Source organism: Macaca fascicularis, chromosome 8 (genome assembly GCF_037993035.2).
Source record: "Macaca fascicularis isolate 582-1 chromosome 8, T2T-MFA8v1.1".
Classification (NCBI taxonomy): domain Eukaryota; kingdom Metazoa; phylum Chordata; class Mammalia; order Primates; family Cercopithecidae; genus Macaca; species Macaca fascicularis.
In genome coordinates, this window is record NC_088382.1 from 7,360,631 (window position 1) to 7,383,830 (window position 23,200).

Below are 23,200 nucleotides of genomic sequence, written 5' to 3' on the forward strand. Positions count from 1 at the left end.
CGTTGTCTGCCTTTCCCAGCTGCCACTCTCAGGTTGTCTATGTGTCTAGTGTTGTCGTCTGCAGCAATTTTACAATAAACCATGAAGTGAAAACTTCCTTGAGCTGTTTTGAAATGTGGCCCTAAATCCCTGACTCTTTCCACATAAAAATGGAGGTGAAATCCTCTTCTGTTGAATCTACGTTGGGTGACATCTTGACCAGTTGAACACACCTGACTTAGCACCACGGCATTTGCTGGGCTAAGGACATAAGAAGTTTGTATCTTTCACTTCCTCTGTATTGTATGGTGCTGCAGCCTGAATGTTTTTGTTCATCTGAAATTCATGTGTTGAAATCCCTCCCCCAGGTGATAGCACGAAAAGGTGGGGCTTTCTGGGAGGAGACATGTTCAGGAGGGTGGAGTCCTCATGAATAGGATTAGTGCCCCTGAGGAAGAGGCCCCAGAGAGCTCCTTCATTCCTTCCCTCAGGTGAGGAAGCAGTGAGAAGATGCTGCCTATGAACCAAAATGCTGGTCCTCACCAGAAAGAAATCTGTTGGCACCTTGATTTGGACTTCTCAAACTCGAGAACACTGAGAAATATATTTCTGTTGTTTAAAAGTCACTTGGTGTATGGTATTTTTTTTTTCAGCACCCCACATCTACTAAGATTGCCGTTGCCTTTGAAGCCCGGATACCCTGCTTGGAGGTAGTCTAAGCATTGCATAAAATGTGGTACTGAGACCACCTTCAAACATGAGCTAGAGAACCCAGAGCAACCAGCTTTCTAGGAAAAAGAAAACGCTGATATGCAGTGTTTGTACATCTCTCTGGTTCAAATCCTCCTAACTCTGAGTGGGATAAAAGTTGTCACACCTATCTTCTGTGTCATGAGCTGGCATGACCTGGCCTCAGTGCATCACAAGGTCTCATCCCTCAGCCTGTCAGAGCTCCCACTGAGCCAGCCCAGCACTCCCTCTACCTGTGCACAAGCATCTTGGCCATGAGGTTTTCAGATCCCAGCAACACCTCTCCTCTGATGCCTGTGGAGGGAGCCATGTCCCAATCGCAAATGTGTGAATGAAGACCTGATCGTGCTGTTTTAATCCATTAACTTTTGTGTTGTCTTTTCACACAGTCCTAGATGAACAGAGGGCATTTCCACAGTATTGGTGAGGAATTGCATATGTACATATTCTGTGTGTGTAAATCTCAACTTCTCTAATATATTGATGAAATAGGAGTGAATTTTCTAGATTTTTTCTCAAAGTGTCACAGAGCCCATTGTGGTGGGGGCGTGGAATTGTGAACTCTATGGAGTGACTGAGAAACCCTCCTCTCCCATTCTTAGATTGAATTTTTCCTGTGTGGAGCAGGGGTAGTGTGGGATCCACGTGGAGTCTCAACCTCTCCCCTCAGTGACAGACTCAGAGGAGGGCATGGGACTCGGGAGTTGGCTGAAACAATGGAGAGAGAAGTAGGGGTTTTCTCCCTGAGATCAGCAACGGAGGCCGCGGGGAGATAACCACAATTCACATGGCTGCCACCTGGGGAGAGAACCCAAGTTAAGATCAAGAGAGAAATGGGGGAATAACAGGTAAAGACAACAAGATCACTTACGCTTTGAGTCCTTCAATCGGGGATTTTATGAAGCCAGAATTCTTTCTTAATTTTCAGGTGTGGCAGTGAAAATGTTAACTCAGCTTATTGTGGTTTCTTAAATTTGAATGCAAAACTCAACTAACATGCCTGAAAATGATATAGAAACGTTACCTAGCTCAGAGAATCTGAGTTAAAGACGGTACAGTGCATAAGAAGAGGAAATGAGGGCAGATGACAGGTGTCCCGGGTGCAGCCTGGGGAACAGACTCCCGGATGATTCCCATGCACATTTCTGTGGGAGAACAGCCTTACTGGTTCTGATCAGCAGGGACGGAGGGATGGCTATGGGAGAGGGTGGAAGGAGAGCCGGTGACTCAGCGACTGGGACCTTCATACTTGAGATTGAGAGATGGAGGAATTCCAGGTGGTGGCAGGACCATGGGGTGGAGGGCTGGAACAAAGGTGGGAGTCACTGTCAGCCAGGAGGATACAGCATTGAGAGGTTGGGAGGGTGACTGAGAGGAAATGTTAGAGTGAGCTCTTTCCCTTAGGTTCTTCATGAGTTGTTTGTTTCTTAGTGAAAAAGGAAAAAATTCAGATATTCCTAAAACAGAATGAGTACTTTTCAGATCTCTTTCCTTCTGGGTTTGCTCGTAAGCTGGGTTTAGAAAATTAGAAAAGAAATAACAAAAGAAACTTATTTCATTTATTGTACAAAAAAAATTCACCAAGACGTTTTAGAAATGTGAAGGAGGCGCTTATTGAAGATGGTGAAATAGGAATCAGACTGTTGCAGTAGGGAGAGCCATTGGCATCAACTTCCCTGAAGACAAAGGCAGGAAAGGTTAAACCCTCGGTGAGCTAGAGGAAATGCACTGGAGGTTGGCACCCACTCTGTCCTCCCTGAGTTCTGCATGGGCTTCCCCATCCATGCGGTGTCTCAGTGGGGTGCCAGGAACCCTGAGCTGCCTCAGCACCCTGCAGAAACAAGAAGGCTGCCGTGTTCCTGGTGAATCGCTTTCCCTCCCACATCCCTTATCTCCTCTGAAGCTGTGTTTTCCAGGCAGAATCAGGTTCTCAGAGGTGTTAAGGCAACACAAGAGCATGCGTGTTGCAAAGTGCAGTGGAGCATTTGTGCGTCTGTATTTTCTGGGTGTGAAGATGACTTTATGGGTGTGAAATCCAGGTCTTAGTAGATGTGGCTGGAGGATGCTCTTAATGAGGACATCCTGGTGTGGGCTGCTGCGCTTTCTGTACCATTAATCCCGCCTTTGCTAACAACTCATTTCCCTCTTAAAGTTGTTTCAGTGAATCTCCTGTAACCCTATGTCTTAAAAGGCAAATGTGTGACTTGAACACGTTTGATTAAACTCCAATTCTTTAGCACAGACCATGCTGGTTTCTCCTGAGAAGAAATGATTTTGTGACTGCATGAACTTTAAACTGACAATGATTGTTTGCCCAGCATACGGCAACTCTTTGAGAGTGGATCCAGAGAGAATGAGGCAGAGTGAAAATACAGAGCTGTGGATGGGTAGATTGATGGTGTGATTTGGGTCTTCATTTCCATTTGAGTCTGAAGCCCAAACTCCTGCTTGAAATTCCTAGAATGTGGAATGTTGTTTTGTTTTAAACCTTAGGATTCTGGAAGGTGCATCCCAAGTATCTTGAGACACAAAGACACATCAAAGGTGAAAGAGATGTAAAGACAGAAATCTTGCGACAAGGTATTTATTTGGGATGAGAAAAGGAAACTGAGGAGAAGGTACAGCAGTAGCAAGAATTTCTTTTAACTCTCAAAGTAACTTCTGAGTGTATTTTTCTTGATTCTGGAAGCTCAGCGGCAGCAGATCCGGCAGAGTCAACCACGAAAAGCGCAGGACCCCAAACGCCTTTATAACAGTTGGCAAACTCCTCGTCTGCAAAGGCACCTCAAGCCTCTCGCTGACTCTGGGGACACAGAGAAAGCATCATAAATGGATCAGAAGGTCTGCAGTGAGTGACAAAGGGAATCCTGGAGAAGTCATGTGCTAGCTAATGAGGGATGTCAGCTGCATTCGGGCCGGTAGCATGAACAACCTCAGTCAGTAGGAATAAATACACAGAGCAGTGCTGGTCACACAGGATTTGAGACTTATTCTCATTTGCTCTCATTTTTGTGCCTGTGCCCCATCAAACACAAACACCTGAATGCACTCTTAGGCTTGTCTCTACTCTTAGAAACGGTTGTATAGATACAGTCAAATATTCTCCGTGTAATGAAGATGACTTGTTTGAATCCAGAAAGAACTAGTCAGACTGTCTCTTCATGTCTTAAACCTACTGAATTTCACAGACATATCTTGATTTCAAGTTTTATTTTTTAATTTTATTGATTCTCTAAAGTGAAAGGATCATTAAGGAAGTAAGGGAATAAAAGAATGGTTACTCTCCAGGCAGAGCTGCCTCAAATCTTTATAGACAGAAAACCTGCTAGATTTATTTGGCTCTCTATTCAATTTATAGATGAGAAAACCAAGGCCCAGAGATGCTAAATGAAGCCATCTAGGTGACATGGACCACTGAGACTCGATTCCCGACTCTGTCTCCCATCCATCCCTCTAGACCCTGCAGCTCTGCATGCCGGCCTGTCTCACCTGAAAGCGGAAGAGCGGCGTTTTCAGGCCATGTAAAGGAATGAGCCATTCCCTGATCATCTGCTCCAGGCTGCTGCTGGGCGGCAGCTTCATCCGCTCTTGCCTGACGTGCCTCTGCCTGAGCATGCAGGGCCACCAGGAGAAGCATGGCGGTGAGGAAGGCGAAGGTCCTCATGGCTGGAGTGACCTGGAAGAAGGAGAGCAGGAGCGGACAAGTCGGGAGAGAGGAGTTAGCCTGGATTTCTATGTCTGCAGAGAGAAGGCTCAGAGACAAGAAATCTTGAACCTTGTCAGAGAGAGGAGCTGTGCATTTCGTTGGAGATTGTGTGGGATCCCATTGGTCTCAATGTCCCTGTTTTCTTCCTTTGCTCTCCTAGCTTTCACTCTAGTTTGAATCTCTATGTTTAGTGTCTGTGTTGGTTTCGAGAGGATGGTGATGATGAGGATTCTGGCATCATTTTCCTGTTTCTCACTTTATGAAATATTTACTTTTTACTATTCTATGAAGGGATTACAGCAGTGATTTTATTCAACGAGGTCAGGGGACAAATGTGTCTTTTCCTGCAGATGGTCCTACTCCTCTCTGTAGGTCTGCACTCTGGCAGCAGGCATGAATTCCTATCAAGTAAAGAGTCATTTATGGCAGGCATCAAGGGCTTGACCACTCTCATGAAGGCATGGGGTGAGTAGCCTCCTGCAGGGGCCAGTGTGAAGAGGACAATGACCCTATCATGCTATAGGTGAAATGAACACAGTGATATCGAGGATTAGAAGTTCATCTACAGCCAAAAATTTGTTTCCAGCTCTGTTGAGATAGGAATAAGAATGAAAATGGTATATATCTACTTATCTACTGTACTCCACCTTAGGATTTGATGTTTCTATACATGTGGTCCTTGATCCCTTTATCATATACTATATATACAAATCAACTCAAAATGGAGCGAAGACTCAAACATAGACCTGAAACCATAAAATGACGAGGGGAATATGCGAAGATAACACTTTGTCATTGATGTTGGTAATGATATCTTTGCTACGACACCAAAGACACAGGCAATAAATGGGAAAAGAGACAAGTGGGGCTGCACTGACCTCTAAAGCATCTGCACGTCAAAAAACCAACAAACAAATAATCAACTGAGTGAAAAAGCAACCCAGAAAATGAAAGACGATAGTTGCAAATCCTAAGTGGTAGAAGGGGTAAATATCTAAATACATAAGGCAGTCAAACAACTCAATAGTAAATAACAAATAACCTGATTGAAAAACAGGCCGAGGATCTGGATTGGCTTCTCTCCAAACAAAAGGGTGTTTTAAGGAGCTATTGTTGTCTCTGTTGGATGTGTCAAGTAGGACACATGTAATTAGAAGGAAATTCCTTGAGTTTCTCTATTAATTGAGCTGGTAGCCAATGCTCCCAGCAGCCCCCAGAGGTTCAGACAGAAATGCACAGCAGGGGATTCACCCACTAGGTCTCTCTGGGGTGGCCCAGGAGTCACAGGTCAGATTAGGGGCACAGCTTCAATGTTCAAACCTCGACAGGAAAGTTTAAGTTTTGTGTTACTTACAGATCCTCAAGTTAGGCAGAGTGAAGAGAGAGTGCAGACAGCAGTCCTCTGTCCTGGGTCTCCTGTAGCAACAGCAGCCGTGCACAAACAGCAGAGGACTTCCCTATTTAAGAGTTATTTGGGATCAGGTGTCCTAATATCCTGGGTTACTTTCCGTTGGGTATATTAAATAACTCTGGTGAAAAGGGCAGTTGAGAAATTTGGTGGGAAGCTGGGGTTCAGACAGGAACCAGGGAGGGTTCCCTCATCTACCTTGGTCAGCCCTGGCCAGGTCCAGGCAGCAACCAATGATGGATTCTCCATGACTCCTAAGACAATGGACCCCGAGGTGCCTGTGCTGGTGGCTGAGACTGAGCTCGCTGCAGCAGGGGATTACTTAAAGCCCCCAGGAAAGCCTGGCCTGCATCTCACAGGATACGCTCTGTTGGGGAGACAAGGATGTGATCGCCATGCACAGAAGAGGATGAGGAATCTTCCCTGAACAAGCCTCCCCAGTACCTGTGCTCTCACCATAACAACACATCAAAGCCGATGGCTGGGCTGGGATGTTGCAGACCACCTGGTTGAGACTGAATATCACCTCGGCTTGTGTTTCCAGGCAGGGCAGGTTCTGTTGGGTTCGTTAAGGATGTGCACACAGTATGTGGTTCCCTGGAGCAGACAGTTGCCTCATTGCTTGGGCAATGGACAGTTTAAGGCTAAACGAATGTCTAGGACCATTGTAGCCGGGGACTCCTGAGTTTGCTGCTTGAGACCTATTGTCTCTTGGAAGTCTCTCAGGCGGCCAAGGTGGCAGTGAGACTGGTGTTAGCTTGGATCACCTGGTGCTGTGTGCTCAAATACCTTGTTCCGTAGCCAATTATGGGCAGGCTTAAGAGCCTCCATACAAACAGTGTGAGTGGGATGATCACTGGTCGCTTGAGATATGCAGGATCGAGCTCCTGTGGTTCTTCCTGTGTTATTTGAGGAGAATTCCTGGGAAGACTAGAGCACATTTTACGATGTACCAGTATCCACTCTCCTCCTCCTTCTCCTAGTGAGGTAGATGGGATAAGGTTTCTGAAAATGAGAAAAGAATGCAGTCACTCCTGAGGCAACAAATACCTATGGTGAGGTTGCTGAACCCAGTGTGCTGGCAGGGCAGCCTCTGCTCCCATGGGAAGGTCGTGCACAGCGCTGGTCCCACAGGCTGGGTGCTCAGGGCCTCCCCTGCAGCTCTGTGTGAAGGCAGCAGGCACTGGGCTGTGGAGGACTGGGGGCAGTGGAGTGAGAGCTGAAGCGTCTCCCTCAACCTTAAGTAAGGAGGAGGCGTCTCAAGCCTTGCTGGGGTGGTCGCTGTGGCAGAGCAGTGGGGTCAGCTGTCCCTCTGAGGAACAGTGAGTTCCTGATGAGTGGAGGCCCAGGAACTTCAGCATTGGAGGAAGTGAGCACCAGTCTTATCCCAGCATAAGAAGAAATTTGGGCTATTTGGGGAAACTTAAGGCTTGGTGATGGTTTTAGGTTCCAGGGCATTAGTAGGTGCCTGTAGGGTCACAATGATGAGGTTCTGGGGACAAAATATGAAGGGGTGTGTATGAGCGAGAGGAAGATCTCCGGGTTCTGGATATGCCCGGTGTCCTGTGGAAGTGAAACCTGGACCTGCTTCCTGCACACAGAACACACTCCAGTCCATAGGCATTTCCCCAGCACTGCGTGAATGTTATCACTGGAGAGCTGTTAGATTCGGGCATGGGATTCTTACACACAGACCTCCCAAGTCTACAGTTTTTGCCTAGTTTGTAGGGCAAACTTCCAATCTGACTGAGGCTCTATGGGTTCCTTGCACCATAAAGTAATGGGATTGTACTGAAAGCAAATGGTGATCTCAGCAAAATTCCACTGTAATGAGGTCATTTTTGGGGTAATCAGCAAAGCTTGAGTTCAGAGAAACAGCAAGGCAAGGGTTAGGATAATGGACATGAGCCAGCACCGTGTCCTGGATATGGCGAGGTCCATACCTGTAGCAGGAAGGAGAGGCTAGTTGGTGGTGGTCTCGTGGTCAAAGTGATTTTCCTCTATAAGCGACTTAAACAAATAAGTAAGCAAAAGAGAAATGACCCCTTTAAAACATATGGCAGCGAATGAACAGATACTTCTCAAAAAAAGACATACAACAGGCCAAGAAACATGAAAAAATACTCCACCTTAGTGATCATTAGAGAAATGCCAATTAAAACCTCAAAGAGATACCACCTCACCCTAGTCAGAATGGCTGTTATTGAAAAGTTTAAAAATACTCACAATGGCAAGACTGCAGAGAAATAGAATGCTTATACACTATCGTAGGGAATGGTAATGAGTTCAATCATAGTGGAAAGCAGTTGAGAGATTTCTCAAATAACTTAAAATAGAACCACCACTCACCCAAGCAATCCCACTCCTGGGTATATATCCGAAGGAAGCAAATTGTTCTGCAAAAAGACACACGCACTCCTATGTTCATGGCAGCATCATTCATGATAGCAAAAACATGGAGTCAACCTAGATGCTCATCACTGTTGGACTGGATGAAGAAAATGTGGTTCATATACATGATGGGATACCACATTCATAGAAGAGAATGGAGTTATGTCATTTGCAGCGAGATGGATTCAGTGAGAAGGTGCCATCTATGAATCACAAAACGGGTCCTCGCCAGACACCAAATCTGTTGGCACCTTGAGTTGGACTTCTCAGCCTCGAGAACACCAGGAAATACATTTCTGTTGTTTCTAAGTCCCTTGGTATATGGTATATTTTTCCAGCAGTCCACATATGCTAAGATTGCTGGTGCCTCTGAAGCCCGGATCCCATGCTTGGAGGAAGTCTAAGTGTTGCAAATCCTGCTAGGTATGAGTGGGATAAAAAGTGTCACACAAATCTCCTCCTTCATGAACGGGCATGATCTGACCTCAGTGCCTCACGGGGTCTCATCCCTGAGCCCTGTCAGAGCTCCTGCTGAGCCAGCACCCCCTGCCACCTGTGCACAAGTGTCTTGAGCCTGAGGTTTTCAGATCCCAGGAGCACCTCTCGTCTGATGCCTGTGGAGGGAGCCACCCCCTAATTTCAAATGTGTGAGTGAAGACCTGATCATGTTGTTTTAATCCACTAAGTGTTGTGGTGTCTTTTCACACTGCCCTAGATGAACAGAGTGCAGTTTTCACAATATCGGTGAGAAATTGGACGTGTACATTTTTTGGGTGTGTGTAAATCTCAGCTTCTCTAAAACATTGATGAAATAGTACAGAACTTTTTCAATTTATTCCCAAAGTGTCACAAAGAGCCCATTGTGGTGGGGGCATGCAATTGTGGACTCTTTGGAGTGACTGAGGAACCCTGTCTCACCCATTCTTAGTTTGAATTTTTCCTGTGGGGAGCAGGGGTAGGGTGGGGTCCAGGTGGAGTCTCAAGCTCTCCCCTCAGTGACAGACTCAGAGGAGGGCGTGGGACTCCAGAATTGGCTGAAACAACGGAGAGAGAAGTAGGAGTTTTCTCCTGGAGATCAGCTATGAAGACCAGGGGAAAATGACCACAATTCACATTGCTGTCATCTGGGGAGAGACTTCAAGTTAAGATCAAGGGAAAAACATGGGAAAAAAAGGTAAAGACAACAGGGTGACTCATGATTAGAGTCCTTGGATCAGGCATTTTATGAAGCCAGAATTCTTTCTTTTCTTTTCTTTTCCTCTTTCTTTTTTTTTTTTGAAACAGAGTCTCACTCTGTCACTCAGGCTGGAGTGCAGCGGCACGATCTCGGCTCACAGAAACCTGCACCTCCCAGGTTCAAGCGATTCTCTTGCTTCAGCCTCCTGAGTAGCTGAGATTACAGGCATGCGCCACCACACCCAGCTAATTTTTCTGTTTTCAGTAGAGACGATTTTCACCACGTTGCACAGTCTGGTCTTGAACTCCTGACCTCATGATCCACCCTCCTTGGCCTCCCAAAGTGTTGGGATTACAGATGTGAGCCACTGTGCCTGGACCAGAATTCTTTCTTAATTTTCAGGTGTGGCAGTCAAAATGTTAACTCAGCTTGCTGTGGTTTCTTAAATTTGAGTGCAAAACTCTGCTAATATGCCTGAAAAAGATTGAAAAAAATTATCCAGATAAGAGAACCTGAGGCAAAATGGTACAGTGCATAAGAACAGAAAATGAGAGCAGACGACAGGTGTCCTGGGTGCAGCCTGGGGAAGAGACTCCTGGGTGATTCCCATACACAGCCTTTGGGGAGAACAGCCTTGCTGATGTTGATCAGCAGGGAAGGAGGGATGGCTACGTGAGAAGCTGGAGGACAGTGGGTGTGTCAGGGTCGGGAACTTCATAGTTGATGTTCAGAGATGGAGGAATTCCAGGTAGTGGCAGGAGTTAGGGAGTGGCCATGGGGTGGAGGGCTGGTACGAGGTGGCAGTCCCTGTCATCCAGGAGGACACAGCTTTGAGATGTTGGGAGGCTGGCTTCCGTGAAAAGTTAGAGTGAGCTCTTTCCCTTAGTCTCTTCATGAGTTATTTGTTTTTTAGTGAAAATGGAAAAAATACAGATATTTGTAAAATGGAGTGAGTACTTTTCAGATCTCTTTCCTTCTGGTTTTGCTTGTAAGCCGAGTTTAGAAAATCAGAAAAGAAACAGCAAAATAAACCTGTTTCATTTGTTGTACAAGAAAAAATTCACCAACTCTTTTCAGAAATGTTAAGGAAGCGCTTATTGATGACTTGAAATGGGAGCCAGAACGCTGCAATAGCAAGAGACGTTGGCCCAAACTTTTCTGAAGCCAGCGCAGGAAGGTTAAGCCCTGGGAGAGCTAGCAGAAATGCACTGGAGGTTGGTATTGGGAGTCTTGCAGTGTGATTGGGCCATCGGAGTTTGCTAGATTGTGCTTACTGGAGTTAGGCTCCTACCTGCCTACAGAGACAGGGCTGCTGTCCCCTTGAGTAATTACATTTAAAGGCATGAGGCATCTATCTTATTCCTTATTTCTTTGTCCTGCTGCATGAGTGGCTCATTTCAGGTAGAAAAGGTCTTGTATGTCATTAGTAATCCTAGAGTGTACGTGCATCACAGTAAACAGTGTTGTGCCTCGTCTGAGGCCGAGCAAGTGGCCCTGGTTGTTTGGAGACCCTCACACCTCTCCCTGAATTCTCTGTCCTAGAGTTTACAGCTATCATCGCCCACCCTAGACTGCAGGAGCAGAAGCCACATGTGGTGCTTCCAGTGTGCCTTTATCCACACAGAGGAGCAGGGAGGCTCCGTCCTCATCTGGCCCCTTTCCCTTGGATTGATGGATGCTTCTCAGCACATCAGTCTGAATTCTCCTCCAACCTTCTGTCTGGCAACATCCATTCCTCTAAATTCAGTGGAGGTTGACCCTCATCCTGCATAGCTCTTGCCCTGATACCATTGGGTCCACCAAACATTTTACTCTGCTTCTTCTTTTAATCTCTCCATGTTTTGAAAGTATTCATGTTGTACTTGAAGATTCACATGAAATCTTTCTGCCACCTCTAGCCAGAATGGCCTCTTTCTTCTAAAGTCCTAAAGCTTCATGACACCAAATCGTACCCATGATGATTTTTCATCTTTCAGCCTTGAATGTTTTTATTTATTTTGTTTTTTAAAGGTGTGCTGTCATAGGGTCTAGAGACATGGGCTGCTGTACCTCTGTTGAATTTAGCTTTTTCTTATGGAATTTAGTAGTAACAATTCATAAATGATTTTATGTTGTGATGTGCTATTAGATGTAATTAGTTAATGTAATCAGAATTAATTTATTAACCCCCTACTTTATGTTGCAGTCATCCATGCACTCTGGTACAACAATAAGCAAAACATGCAGCTTCCCTTCTAGATAAGGAGGCAAATGTTACAGATAGTACGTGAAGTGTACAGGGGGTGAGATGGTTGCAATTCTATAGTTAGCAATGAGGAAAATCCTGGGAATGGAGGTGACTGGGGGAACTTGTTGCAATTTAAAATGGAGAGATCAGAAAAGACCTCAGTGACCAAGTGAAGTTTTAGCTGAGACCTCAGATGCTTGGGAGGAAGCCAGGTGGACCTCTGGCAGGTGCCCCAATATACAGTCATCTTGACCCAGTTCATAGTTCAGAATAATATGTAAAGTTAATTCAGGGACCACATGATTCCAGGTCTGTGGCAGTCACCAGAGCCCAGAGAAGGCTCCTGGGCTTCACAACCTGCTTCCCTATTTGTGTCCTTCATTGTCTAAACAACAAGTCTGGGATCATTACCCACTCTGTCCTCCCTGGGGTCTGCGTGGACTTCCCCATCCATGCAGTGTCTTAGTGGGTACCTGGACCCCTGAGCTGCCTCAGCACACTGCAGCAACAAGAAGGCTTCCATGTTCCTGGTGTAATGCTTTCCCTCCCTCATCCCTTCTCCCCTCTGAAGCTGTATTTTCCAGGCAGAATCAGGTTCTCAGCAGCTTTAGGGCAACACAAGGGAGGGCACATTGCAAAGTGCAGTGGAGCATTTGTGCGTGTACATTTTCTGGGTGTGAAGAACACTTTATGGGTGTGAAATTCTGGTGTTAGTAGACCTGGCTGGACGATGCTCTTAATGAGGACATCCTGGTGTGGGCTGCTGTGCTTTCTGTTCCATGCATTCTGCCTTTGCTAACAACCCACTTCTCTTCTAATGAAAGTTGTTTCAGTGGATCTCCTGTAGCCCAATGTCTTAAAATGCAAATGTGTGACCTGGACACATTCAATAGAACTCTAGTTCTTTAGCACAGAGGATGCTGGTTTCTTCAGAGGAGTGATTTTGTGACTGCATGAACTTTAAGCCCAGCACATGGGAGTTCTTTGAGAGTGGATCCAGAGAAAATGAGGCAGAGTGAAAGGTAGAGCAGTGGATGGGGAGATTGATGGTGTGATTTGGGCCTTCATTTCCGTTTGAGTCTGAAGCCCCGACTCCTGCTTGAAATTCCTAGAATTTGGAATTTTGTTTTGTTTAAAACTTATGATTCTGGTAGATGCATCCCGAGTGTCTTGAGATGCAAAGACACATCAAAGATGAAAGAGATGTAAAGACAGAAATCTTGCGAGAAGGTATTTATTTGGGATGAGAAAAGGAAATTGAGGACAAGGTACAGGAGTAACAGGAATTTCTTTCAACTCTCAAAGTAACTTCTGAGCGTATTTTTCTTGATTCTGGAAGCTCAGCGGCAGCAGATCCGGCAGAGTCAACCACGAAAAGCGCAGGACCCCAAACGCCTTTATAACAGTTGGCAAACTCCTCGTCTGCAAAGGCACCTCAAGCCTCTCGCTGACTCTGGGGACACAGAGAAAGCATCATAAATGGATCAGAAGGTCTGCAGTGAGTGACAAAGGGAATCCTGGAGAAGTCATGTGCTAGCTAATGAGGGATGTCAGCTGCATTCGGGCCGGTAGCATGAACAACCTCAGTCAGTAGGAATAAATACACAGAGCAGTGCTGGTCACACAGGATTTGAGACTTATTCTCATTTGCTCTCATTTTTGTGCCTGTGCCCCATCAAACACAAACACCTGAATGCACTCTTAGGCTTGTCTCTACTCTTAGAAACGGTTGTATAGATACAGTCAAATATTCTCCGTGTAATGAAGATGACTTGTTTGAATCCAGAAAGAACTAGTCAGACTGTCTCTTCATGTCTTAAACCTACTGAATTTCACAGACATATCTTGATTTCAAGTTTTATTTTTTAATTTTATTGATTCTCTAAAGTGAAAGGATCATTAAGGAAGTAAGGGAATAAAAGAATGGTTACTCTCCAGGCAGAGCTGCCTCAAATCTTTATAGACAGAAAACCTGTTAGACTTCTTTGGCTCTCTATTCAATTTATAGATGAGAAAACCAAGGCCCAGAGATGCTAAATGAAGCCATCTAGGTGACATGGACCACTGAGACTCGATTCCTGACTCTGTCTCCCATCCATCCCTCTAGACCCTGCAGCTCTGCATGCCGGCCTGTCTCACCTGAAAGCGGAAGAGCGGCGTTTTCAGGCCATGTAAAGGAATGAGCCATTCCCTGATCATCTGCTCCAGGCTGCTGCTGGGCGGCAGCTTCATCAGCTCTTGCCTGACGTGCCTCTGCCTGAGCGTGCAGGGCCACCAGGAGAAGCATGGCAGTGAGGAGGGCGAAGGTCCTCATGGCTGGAGTGACCTGGAGGAGGAAGAGCAGGAGCAGACAAGTCGGGAGAGACTAGTTAGCCTGGATTTCTATGTCTGCAGAGAGAAGGCTCAGAGACAGGAAATCTTGAACCTTCTCAGAGAGAGGAGGTGTGCATTTCACTGGAGATTGTATGGGATCCCATTGGTCTCAATGTCCATGTTTTCTTCTTTTGCTCTGCCAGCTTTCACTCTAGTTTGAATCTCTATGTTTAGTGTCTGTGCTGATGGAGAGGATGGTGAAGATGAGGAACCTGGCATCTTTCTCCTGTTTCTTACTTCATTACATATTTACTTTTTACTGTTCTACCAAAGGATAACAGCAGTGCTTTGTTCAGTAAGTTCAGGATACAAATGTCTCCTTTCCTTCAGATGGCCCCACGACTCTCTATGGGTTTACACTCTGGCAGCAGGCATGAATTTCCTGTCAAGTGAAGAGTGATTTGTTGCAGGCATCATAGGCATGATCACTCTCATGAAGGCATGAGGTGTGTAGCCTCCTGTAGGGGCCAATGTGAAGAGGACAATGACCCTATCATGCGATAGGTGAAATGAACACAGTGATATCAAGGTCAAAATTTCATCTACACTGAAAAATTCATTTCCAGCTCTATAGAGATATGAATAAGAATGAAAAATGGTATATATCTACTGTACTCCACCTTAGGATTTGATGTTTGTATACATATGGTCTTTTATCATATACTATATACACAAACCAACTCAAAATGGATTGAAGACCCAAACATAGTCCTGAAACCGTAAAACGACGAGAGGAACATATGAAGATAATGCTTTGACATTGATGTTGGTAATGATATCTTTGCTATGACACCAAAGACACAGGCAATAAACGGGAAAAGAGACAAGTGGGGCTGCACTGACCTCTAAAGCAAATGCACGTCAAAAAACCAAACCAACAAATAAATAATCAACTGAGTGAAAAAGCAACTCAGAAAATGAAAGACAATAGTTGCAAACCCTAAGTGGTAGAAAGGGTGAACATCTAAATGCATAAGGCAATCAAACAACTCAGTAGCAAATAAGAAATAACCTGATTGAAAAATAGGCCGAGGAGCAGGATCGGCTTCTCTCCAAATAAAAGGGTGTTTTAAGGAGCTATTGTTGTCTCTGTTGGACGTGTCAAGTAGGACACGTGTAATTAGAAGGAAATTTCTTGAGTTTCTCTATTAATTGAGCTGGTAGCCAATGCTCCCAGCAGCCCCCAGAGGTTCAGACAGAAATGCACAGCAGGGGATTCACCCACTAGGTCCCTCTGGGGTGGCCCAGGAGTCACAGGTCAGATTGGGTGCACAGCTTCAATGTTCAAACCTCGACAGGAAAGTTTAAGTTTTGTGTTACTTACAGATCCTCAAGTTAGGCAGAGTGAAGAGAGAGGGCAGACAGCAGTCCTCTGTCCCGGGTCTCCTGTAGCAAGAGCAGCCGTGCACAAACAGCAGAGGACTTCCCTATTTAAGAGTTATTTGGGATCAGGTGTCCTAATATCCTGGGTTACTTTCCGTTGGGTATATTAAATAACTCTTTTGGTAAGGGCAGTTGAGAAATTTGGTGGGAAGCTGGGGTTCGGACAGGAGTCTAGGGAGGGTCCCCTCATCTGCCTTGGTCAGCCCTGGCCAGGCCCAGGCAGCAACCAACGATGGATTCTCCATGACTCCTAGGATAATGAACCCCGAGGTGCCTGTGCTGGTGGCTGAGGCTGAGCCCGCTGCAGCAGGGGAATATTTAAAGTCCCCAGGAGAGCCTGGCCGGCATCTCACAGGATACACTTTGTTAGAGAGACAAGAACACAATCACTATTCACAGGAGAGGATGAGGAATCTTGCCCCGAACCAGCCTCCCCAGTACCTGAGTTCTCACCATTACAACACATCAAAGCCGATGGCTGGGCTGGGATGTTGCAGACCACCTGGGGGAGACTGAATCCCACCTTGGCTTTTGTTTCCAGGCAGGGCAGGTTCTGTTGGGTTCGTTAAGGATGTGCACACAGCATGTGGTTCCCTGGAGCGGACAGTTGCCTCATTGCTTGGGCAATGGACAGTTTAAGGCTAAACGAATGTCTTGGACCACTGTAGCCGGGGACTCCTGAGTTTGCTGCTTGAGACCTATTGTCTCTTGGAAGTCTCTCAGTGAGGTGGTCAAGGTGGCAGCGAGATAGGTGTTAGCTTGGATCACCTGGTGCTGTGTGCTCAAATACCTTATTCCATAGCCGATTCTGGGCAGGCTTAAGAGTCTCCATACACACAGTGTGAGTGGGATGATCACTGGTCGCTTGAGACATGCAGGATCGAGCTCCTGTGGTTCTTCCTGTGTTATTTGAGGAGAATTCCTGTGAAGACTAGAGCACATTTAAAAATGTACCATGATCCACCCTTCTCGTCCTTCTCCTAGTGAGGTAGATGGGATAATAAGAAAAGAATGCAGTCACTCCTGAAGCAATAAATACCTACGGTGAGGCTGCTGAACCCAGTGTGCAGGCCGGGCAGCCCCTGCCACCATGGGAAGGTCGTGCACAGCGCTGGTCCCACAGGCTGGGTGCTCAGGGCCTCCCCTGCAGCTCTGTGTGAAGGCAGCAGGCACTGGGCTGTGGAGGACTGGGGGCAGTGGAGTGAGAGCTGAAGCGTCTCCCTCAACCTTAAGTAAGGAGGAGGCGTCTCAAGCCTTGCTGGGGTGGTCGCTGTGGCAGAGCAGTGGGGTCAGCTGTCCCTCTGAGGAACAGTGAGTTCCTGATGAGTGGAGGCCCAGGAATTTCAGCATTGGAGGAAGTCAGCACCAGTCTTATCCCAGCATAAGAAGAAATTTGGGCTATTTGGGGAAACTTAAGGCTTGGTGATGGTTTTAGGTTCCAGGGCATTAGTAGGTGCCTGTAGGGTCACAATGATGAGGTTATGGGGACAAAATATGAAGGGGTGTGTATGAGCGAGAGGAAGATCTCCAGGTTCTGGATATACCCCGTATCCTACGGAAGTGAAACCTGGACCTGCTTCCTGCACACAGAACACACTCCAGTCCATAGGCATTTCCCCAGCACTGCATGAGTGTTATCACTGGAGAGCTGTTAGATTCGGGCATGGGATTCTGACACACAGGTCTCCCAAGTGTGTAGTTTTTGCAAAGCTTGTAGGGCAGCCTTCCAATCTGACTGAGGCTCTATGGGTTCCTTGCATCATAAGGTAATGGGATTATACTGAAAGCAAATGATGATCTCAGCAAAGTTCTACTGTAATGAGGTCATTTTTGGGGTAATCAGCAAAGCTGGAGTTCAGGGAAACAGCAAGGCAAGGATTAGGGTAATGGACATGAGCCAGCGCCGTGTCCTGGAGATGGCGAGGTCCATACCTGTAGCAGGAAGGAGAGGCTGGTTGGTGGTGATCTCATGGTCAAAGTGATTTTCCTCTACAAGGGACTTAAACAAATAAGTAAGTAACAAAGAAATGACCCTTTTAAAATGTGTTCCAGGGCCTGAACAGATACTTCTCAAAAATAGACATACAGGAGGCCAAGAAACATGATATTCATAAATGGAATGAGTACTTTTCAGCTCTTTCCTTCTAGTTTTGCTTGTAAGCCGAGTTTAGAAAATCAGCACAGTAACAGCAAAGGATACCTATTTCATTTATTATACACGTAAAAATTCACCAAGATTTTTGAAAATGTGAAGGAAGCGCTTACTGAAGACTGTTGAAATGTGAGTCAGAACGTTGTAATAGGGAGAGCCGTTGGCCTCAAGTTCCCTGAAGACAAAGCCAGGGAAGGTTGAGCCCTGGGAGAGCTAGCGGAAATGCACTGGAGGTTGGTATTGGGAGTCTTGCAGTGTGATTGGGCCATCTGCATTTGCTAGTTTGTGCTTACTGGAGTTAGGCTCCTACCTGCCTACAGAGACAGGGCTGCTGTCCCCTTGAGTAATTGCATTTAAAGGGATGAGGTATCTGTCTTATTCCTTATTTCCTTGTCCTGCCACATGAATGGCTCATTTCAGGTAGAAAAGATCATGTATGTCATTACTAATCCTAGAGTGTACATGCATCGCAGTAAACAGTGTTATGTCTCATCTGAGGCAGAGCAAGTGGCCCTGGTTGTTTGGAGACCCTCACTCCTCTCCCTCAATTCTGTGTCCTAGATTTTGCAGCAGTCATCGTCCACCCTAGACTGCAGGAGCAGAAGGCACATGTGGTGCTCCCAGTGTGCCTTTATCCACACAGAAGAACAGGGAGGCTCCGTCCTTGTCTGGCCCTTTCCCTTGGATTGACGGAGGCTTCTCAGCACATCAGCCTGAATTCTCCTCCAACCTTCTGTCTGGCAACATCCATTCCTCTAAATTCAGTGGAGGTCGACCCTCATCCTGTGTAGCTCTTGCCCTGATACCATTCTGTCCACCAAATATTTTACTCTACCTCTTCTTTTAACCTCTCCACGTTTTAAAAGTATTCATGTTGTACTTGAAGATTCACATGAAATCTTTCTGCCACCTCTAGCCAGAATGGCCTCTTTCTTCTAAAGTCCTAAAGCTTCATGACGCCAAATCGTACCCATGATGATTTTTCATCTTTCAGCCTTGAATGGTTTTATTTATTTTGTTTATAAAGGTGTGCTGTTATAGGGTCTAGAAACATGGACTGCTCTACCTGTGTTGAATTTAGTTTTTTCCTACAGAATTTAGTAATAACAATTAATAATTTTGTATTGTGATATGCTATTAGATGCAATTAGTTAATGTAATCAGAATTAATTTATTAACCCCTTACTTTATGTTGCAGTCATCCATGCACTCTGGTACAGCAATAAGCAAAACGTGCAGCTTCCCTTCTAGATAAGGAGGCAAATGTTACAGATAGTACGTGAAGTGTACAGGGGGTGAGATGGTTGCAATTCTATAGTTAGCAATGAGGAAAATCCTGGGAATGGAGGTGACTGGGGGAACTTGTTGCAATTTAAAATGGAGAGATCAGAAAAGACCTCAGTGACCAAATGACGTTTTAGCTGAGACCTCAGATTCTTGGGAGGAAGCCAGGTGAACCTCTGGCAGATGCCCCAAGATGCAGCCATCTTGACCCAGTTCATCGTTCAAAATCATATGGAAAGTTAATTCAAGGATCACATGATTCTAGGTCCGTGGCAGTCATAGGAACCCGAAGAAGTCTCCTGGGGTTCACATCCTGGTTCCCTATTTGTGTCCTTCACCGTCTAAACAAGAAGTCTGGGATCATTACCCACTCTGTCCTCCCTGGCTTCTATGTGGGCTTCCCCATCCATGCAGTGTCTCAGTAGGTACCTGGACCCCTGAGGTTCCTCAGCACCGGGCAGCATCAGGAAGACTACCATGTTCCTGGTGAAATGCTTTCCCTCCCTCCTCCCTTACCCCTCTGAAGCTGCATTTTCCAGGCAGAATCAGGTTCTCAGCAGCTTTAGGGCAACACAAGGGAGTGGGTGTTGCAAAGTGCAGTGGTGCATTAGTGCGTGTGTGTTTTCTTTTTCTTTTTTTTTTTTTTTTTGGAGACAATCTCGCTCTGTCGCCCAGGCTGGAGTGCAGTGGCCAGATCTCAGCTCACTGCAAGCTCTGCCTCCCAGGTTTACACCATTCTCCTGCCTCAGCCTCCCGAGTAGCTGGGACTACAGGCGCCCGCCACCTCGCCCGGCTAGTTTTTTGTATTTTTTAGTAGAGACAGGGTTTCACCGTGTCAGCCAGAATAGTCTCGATCTCCTGACCTCGTGATCCGCCTGTCTCGGCCTCCCAAAGTGCTGGGATTACAGACTTGAGCCACCGCGCCCGGCCAGTGCGTGTGTGTTTTCTAGGTGTGAAGACAATTTTATGAGTGTGAAATCCAGGTCTTAGTAGATGTGGCTGGAGGTTGCTCTTAATGAGGACGTTCCAGTGTGGTCTGCTGTGTTTTCTGTTCCATGCATCACGCCTTTGCCCACAACCCATTTCCCTCTTAATTAAAGTTGTTTCAGTGGATCTCATGTAACCCTAGGTCTTAAAAGGAAAATGTACAATCTGACATTGTTCAATGAAACTCCAATTCTTTAGCACAGAGGATGGTAGTTTTCCCAGAGAAGTATGATTTTGTGACTGCTTGAACTTTAAGCTGACACTGATTGTTTGTGCAGCACATGGGAGCTCTTTGAGAGTGGATCCAGAGAAAATGAGGCAGAGTGAAAAGGTAGAGCAGTGGATGGGGAAATCGTTGGTGTCATATGGGCCTTCTTTTCAATTTGGATCTGAATCCTAAATTCTTGTTTAAAATTCCTAGAATTTGGAATTTTATATTGTTCAAACATTTGATTTTGCTTTTTGGTACATGTACCCCAAGTATCTTGACGCAGACACATATCACACATTAAAGAGATGTAAACACAGAAATCTTGTTACAAGGCATTTATTTTGGATGAGGAAAGGAAATTGAGCAGAAGGTACAGGAGTTGATAGCAATTCCCTATACCTCTCGAAGCAAATTTTGAGCTCATTTTTCTTTTTTTTTTTTCTGCAAGCTCAGCAGCAGAATGCCCAGACTCTTCCCAGGTAGAAGCAGGTTCCATAGCGACGTTCTCCTGCTAAGCACGCTGGTATTCTGCAATAGCAGGCCATGTTTTTCCTTAAGCCTGGGACTGGGAGAGCATGAGAAATTGAATACGGGGTCAGCAGTGGGTAAGAAAGAGAATCTTCGGGAAGTCACATGCTAGCTAATGGGTGATGCTGGCTGCATTGCTGCCATATAGCACGTACAACCTCAGTCAACAGGAATAAATACACAGAGCAGTGCTGGTCACACAGAATTTGAGACTCATTCTCCTTTGCTCTCATTTTTGCATTCCTGCCCCATGACACACACACCTAAACATACCCTCAGGCTTGGCTCCAGTTCTTAAAAGCTCTTCTATAAATAGAGTAAAATGTTCTCTTTATAAATAAGTCTACTTGTTTAGATCCAGAGATAACTAGTCTGTCTCTTCATATCTTAAACCTAGTGAATTTCACAGATATTTCTTGGAATCAAGTCTTCGGAGAAATAAAACTTCTCAGATTTATTTGGCTCTCTGTTCAATTTATAGATGAGAAAATCAAGGCTCAGAGATGCTAAGTGAAGCCACCTCAGTGACATAGACTGCAGAGACCCAACTCTGGAACCTGTCTCCTGTCTTTCCCTCTAGACTCAGCAGCTCTACATGCTGGTCTCTCTCACCTGAATCCTTTGGAGCCAAGCTTTCATCCCAGGCAAGGGAAACAACCACTTCTGGGTTGTCTGTTGGAATCTGCTCCTGGGCTGCAGTAGCCTCGTCAGTTCTTGCCTGGAGTGGCTCAGCCTGGGCCTGCAGGGCCACCAGGAGAATGGCAGCAAGGATGACGAGGGTCCTCATGGCTGGGGTCACCTAGAGGAGGGAGAGCAGGAGCGGATGTGTGGGAGGGAGGAGCCAGCCTGGATTTATAACTCTGCTGGGAGAAGGCTCAGAGACAAGAAACCTTCTCGATCTTCAGTAGGAAGAGGTGTGCATTTTGTAAGAGAGGTCCATTGGTCTCAAGGTCGCTCGAATGCTCCTGTTCTCCCAGCTTCATGCTAGTGTAAATCTGTACGTTTAATGTCTGTGCTAGGTTGGAGCTGATAATGACAAGAAAGACCCTGCTGTGTTACTCCTGGGTTCACCTGCTTAAATATTAGTATTTACTTTTCGACATTCCAAAAACAATAGAAATTGCACTTTCATTCAACAGGCTCAGGGAACAAATGCTTCTTATTTTCTGAAGATGTGTCCTGCTGCTCTCTGGAGGTCTAGATTCTGCTGTCCTATATGAGTTTCCAATGGACTAGAGAGTAATTCACTTCAGGATTCAAGTGACTTACCATCCTCATGAAGAGGTTTTTGAGGTTATGGGGTGAGTAGTCTCCTGTAGGAATCAGGGTGCAGAGGACAATGATTTTATCAGGCTAAAGGTGAAATAAGCTCAGTGACATAGAGTTGTTGAAGTAAAAAAAAAAAACTGTTTATTATTTCCAGCTCTATTTAGACTTGAGTGACAATTAACAATTGTATATTTATAGTGTACACTACCTCATGATTTTATATATGTTTGTATTTAAATCTTTATCTCACACTGTGTAGAAACATCGATTCAGAATGAACTGAAGACCTAAATGCAACGCCCGAAACCATAAACTACTAGAAGTGCATATAAGGATAAAGCTTTTGACATTGATGTAGGTAATGATTTCTTGGCTATGACACCAAAAGCACAGGCAATAAAAGGGAAAATAGACAATTGTGACTGTATTGAACGCTAAAGCATCTGCACAGCAAAGGAAACAATCAGCTGCGTGAAAAGATAATCCAGAAAATGAGAGAAAATATTTGCAAAACCTACATGGTAGAAGGGGCAAATATCCGAATACATAAGGAAGTCAAACAACTCAATAGCAAAAATCAAACAACCTGATTGAAAAACAGACCAAGGACCTGAATATGCTTTTCTCAAAACAATGTTCCAAAGACCTGCGATTATCTCTACTGGACATGTCAACTAGGACACTTGTGTTTAGAAGGAAACTGCTTGAGTTTCTCTATTAACTTAGCTGAAAGCCATTGTCCCCAGGAGCCACCAGAGATCCAGACAGACGTTCCCAGCAGGGATTTACCTGCTGGGTCCCTCTGGGGTGGCCCCCCAGTCAGAGGTCAGATTGGAGGCATAGCTTCAATGATGAAAACTCAGTGTAAAAGTTTAAGTTTTGTGTTACTTACAGCTCTTCTAGCTAGGCAGGGCGACCAGAGAGGGCAGACAGCAGTCCTCTGTCCCAGGTCTTCTGTAGTAAGGAGCAGCCGTGCACAAGTGGACTTCCCCTATTTAAAGGTCTTTTGGGATGAGGTGTCCTAATTTCCGGGGTTACTTTCTGTTGGGTCCATTCAATAATTGTGGTGTCAAGGACAGTTGAGTAATTTGGTAGGAAGGTGAGGTTAAAGTTGAACTCTACAGAGGAACCCCTTGTTTACCTTGGTCAGCCCTGGCCAAGCCCGGGCAGGAACCAACTTTGGATTCTCCATGGCTCCTAACACAATTGACCCTGTGCTGCATTGGCTGTGGCTGAGGTGAACTACCTGCACCAAGGGAGTACTTAAAGCCTCCGGGACAGCCTGGCTGCGTATCGTAGTATAGGCCCTGCAAAGAGACTCGGATAGGAATGCCACCCACACACAGAAGAGGATTTGGAATCTGTTTCTGAAGCA

The 23,200-nt window shown here is 45.7% G+C and overlaps 2 protein-coding genes and 1 long non-coding RNA gene across 7 annotated transcripts in view; 1 reads left to right on the top strand and 2 right to left on the bottom strand.

Annotated features, from left to right (window-relative positions):
* LOC102115048 (uncharacterized) overlaps positions 1–23,200 on the top strand; it is a 275,169-nt gene that overhangs the window by 151,067 nt on the left and 100,902 nt on the right. The window lies entirely within an intron of this gene.
* LOC102116444 (rhesus theta defensin-1/2 subunit B) lies at positions 3,298–15,416 on the bottom strand. 2 transcript variants are annotated; one of them, XM_065518741.1, is made up of 3 exons: positions 15,336–15,416; positions 4,219–4,405; positions 3,298–3,532 (listed from the first exon to the last, which is right to left on the bottom strand). In XM_065518741.1, the coding sequence occupies exons 2-3, from the start codon at positions 4,391–4,393 to the stop codon at positions 3,477–3,479; spliced, it is 231 nt and encodes a 76-aa protein (XP_065374813.1). In that variant the 5' UTR covers positions 4,394–4,405; positions 15,336–15,416; the 3' UTR covers positions 3,298–3,476. The 2 variants fall into 2 exon arrangements, with proteins under 2 accessions (XP_065374813.1, XP_045253763.2); XM_045397828.2 differs by lacking the exon at positions 15,336–15,416 and adding an exon at positions 5,790–5,872.
* Positions 20,349–22,793, bottom strand: LOC102117659 (neutrophil defensin 1). The gene is made up of 3 exons (XM_005562545.4): positions 22,718–22,793; positions 21,169–21,355; positions 20,349–20,593 (listed from the first exon to the last, which is right to left on the bottom strand). The coding sequence occupies exons 2-3, from the start codon at positions 21,341–21,343 to the stop codon at positions 20,478–20,480; spliced, it is 291 nt and encodes a 96-aa protein (XP_005562602.2). The 5' UTR covers positions 21,344–21,355; positions 22,718–22,793; the 3' UTR covers positions 20,349–20,477.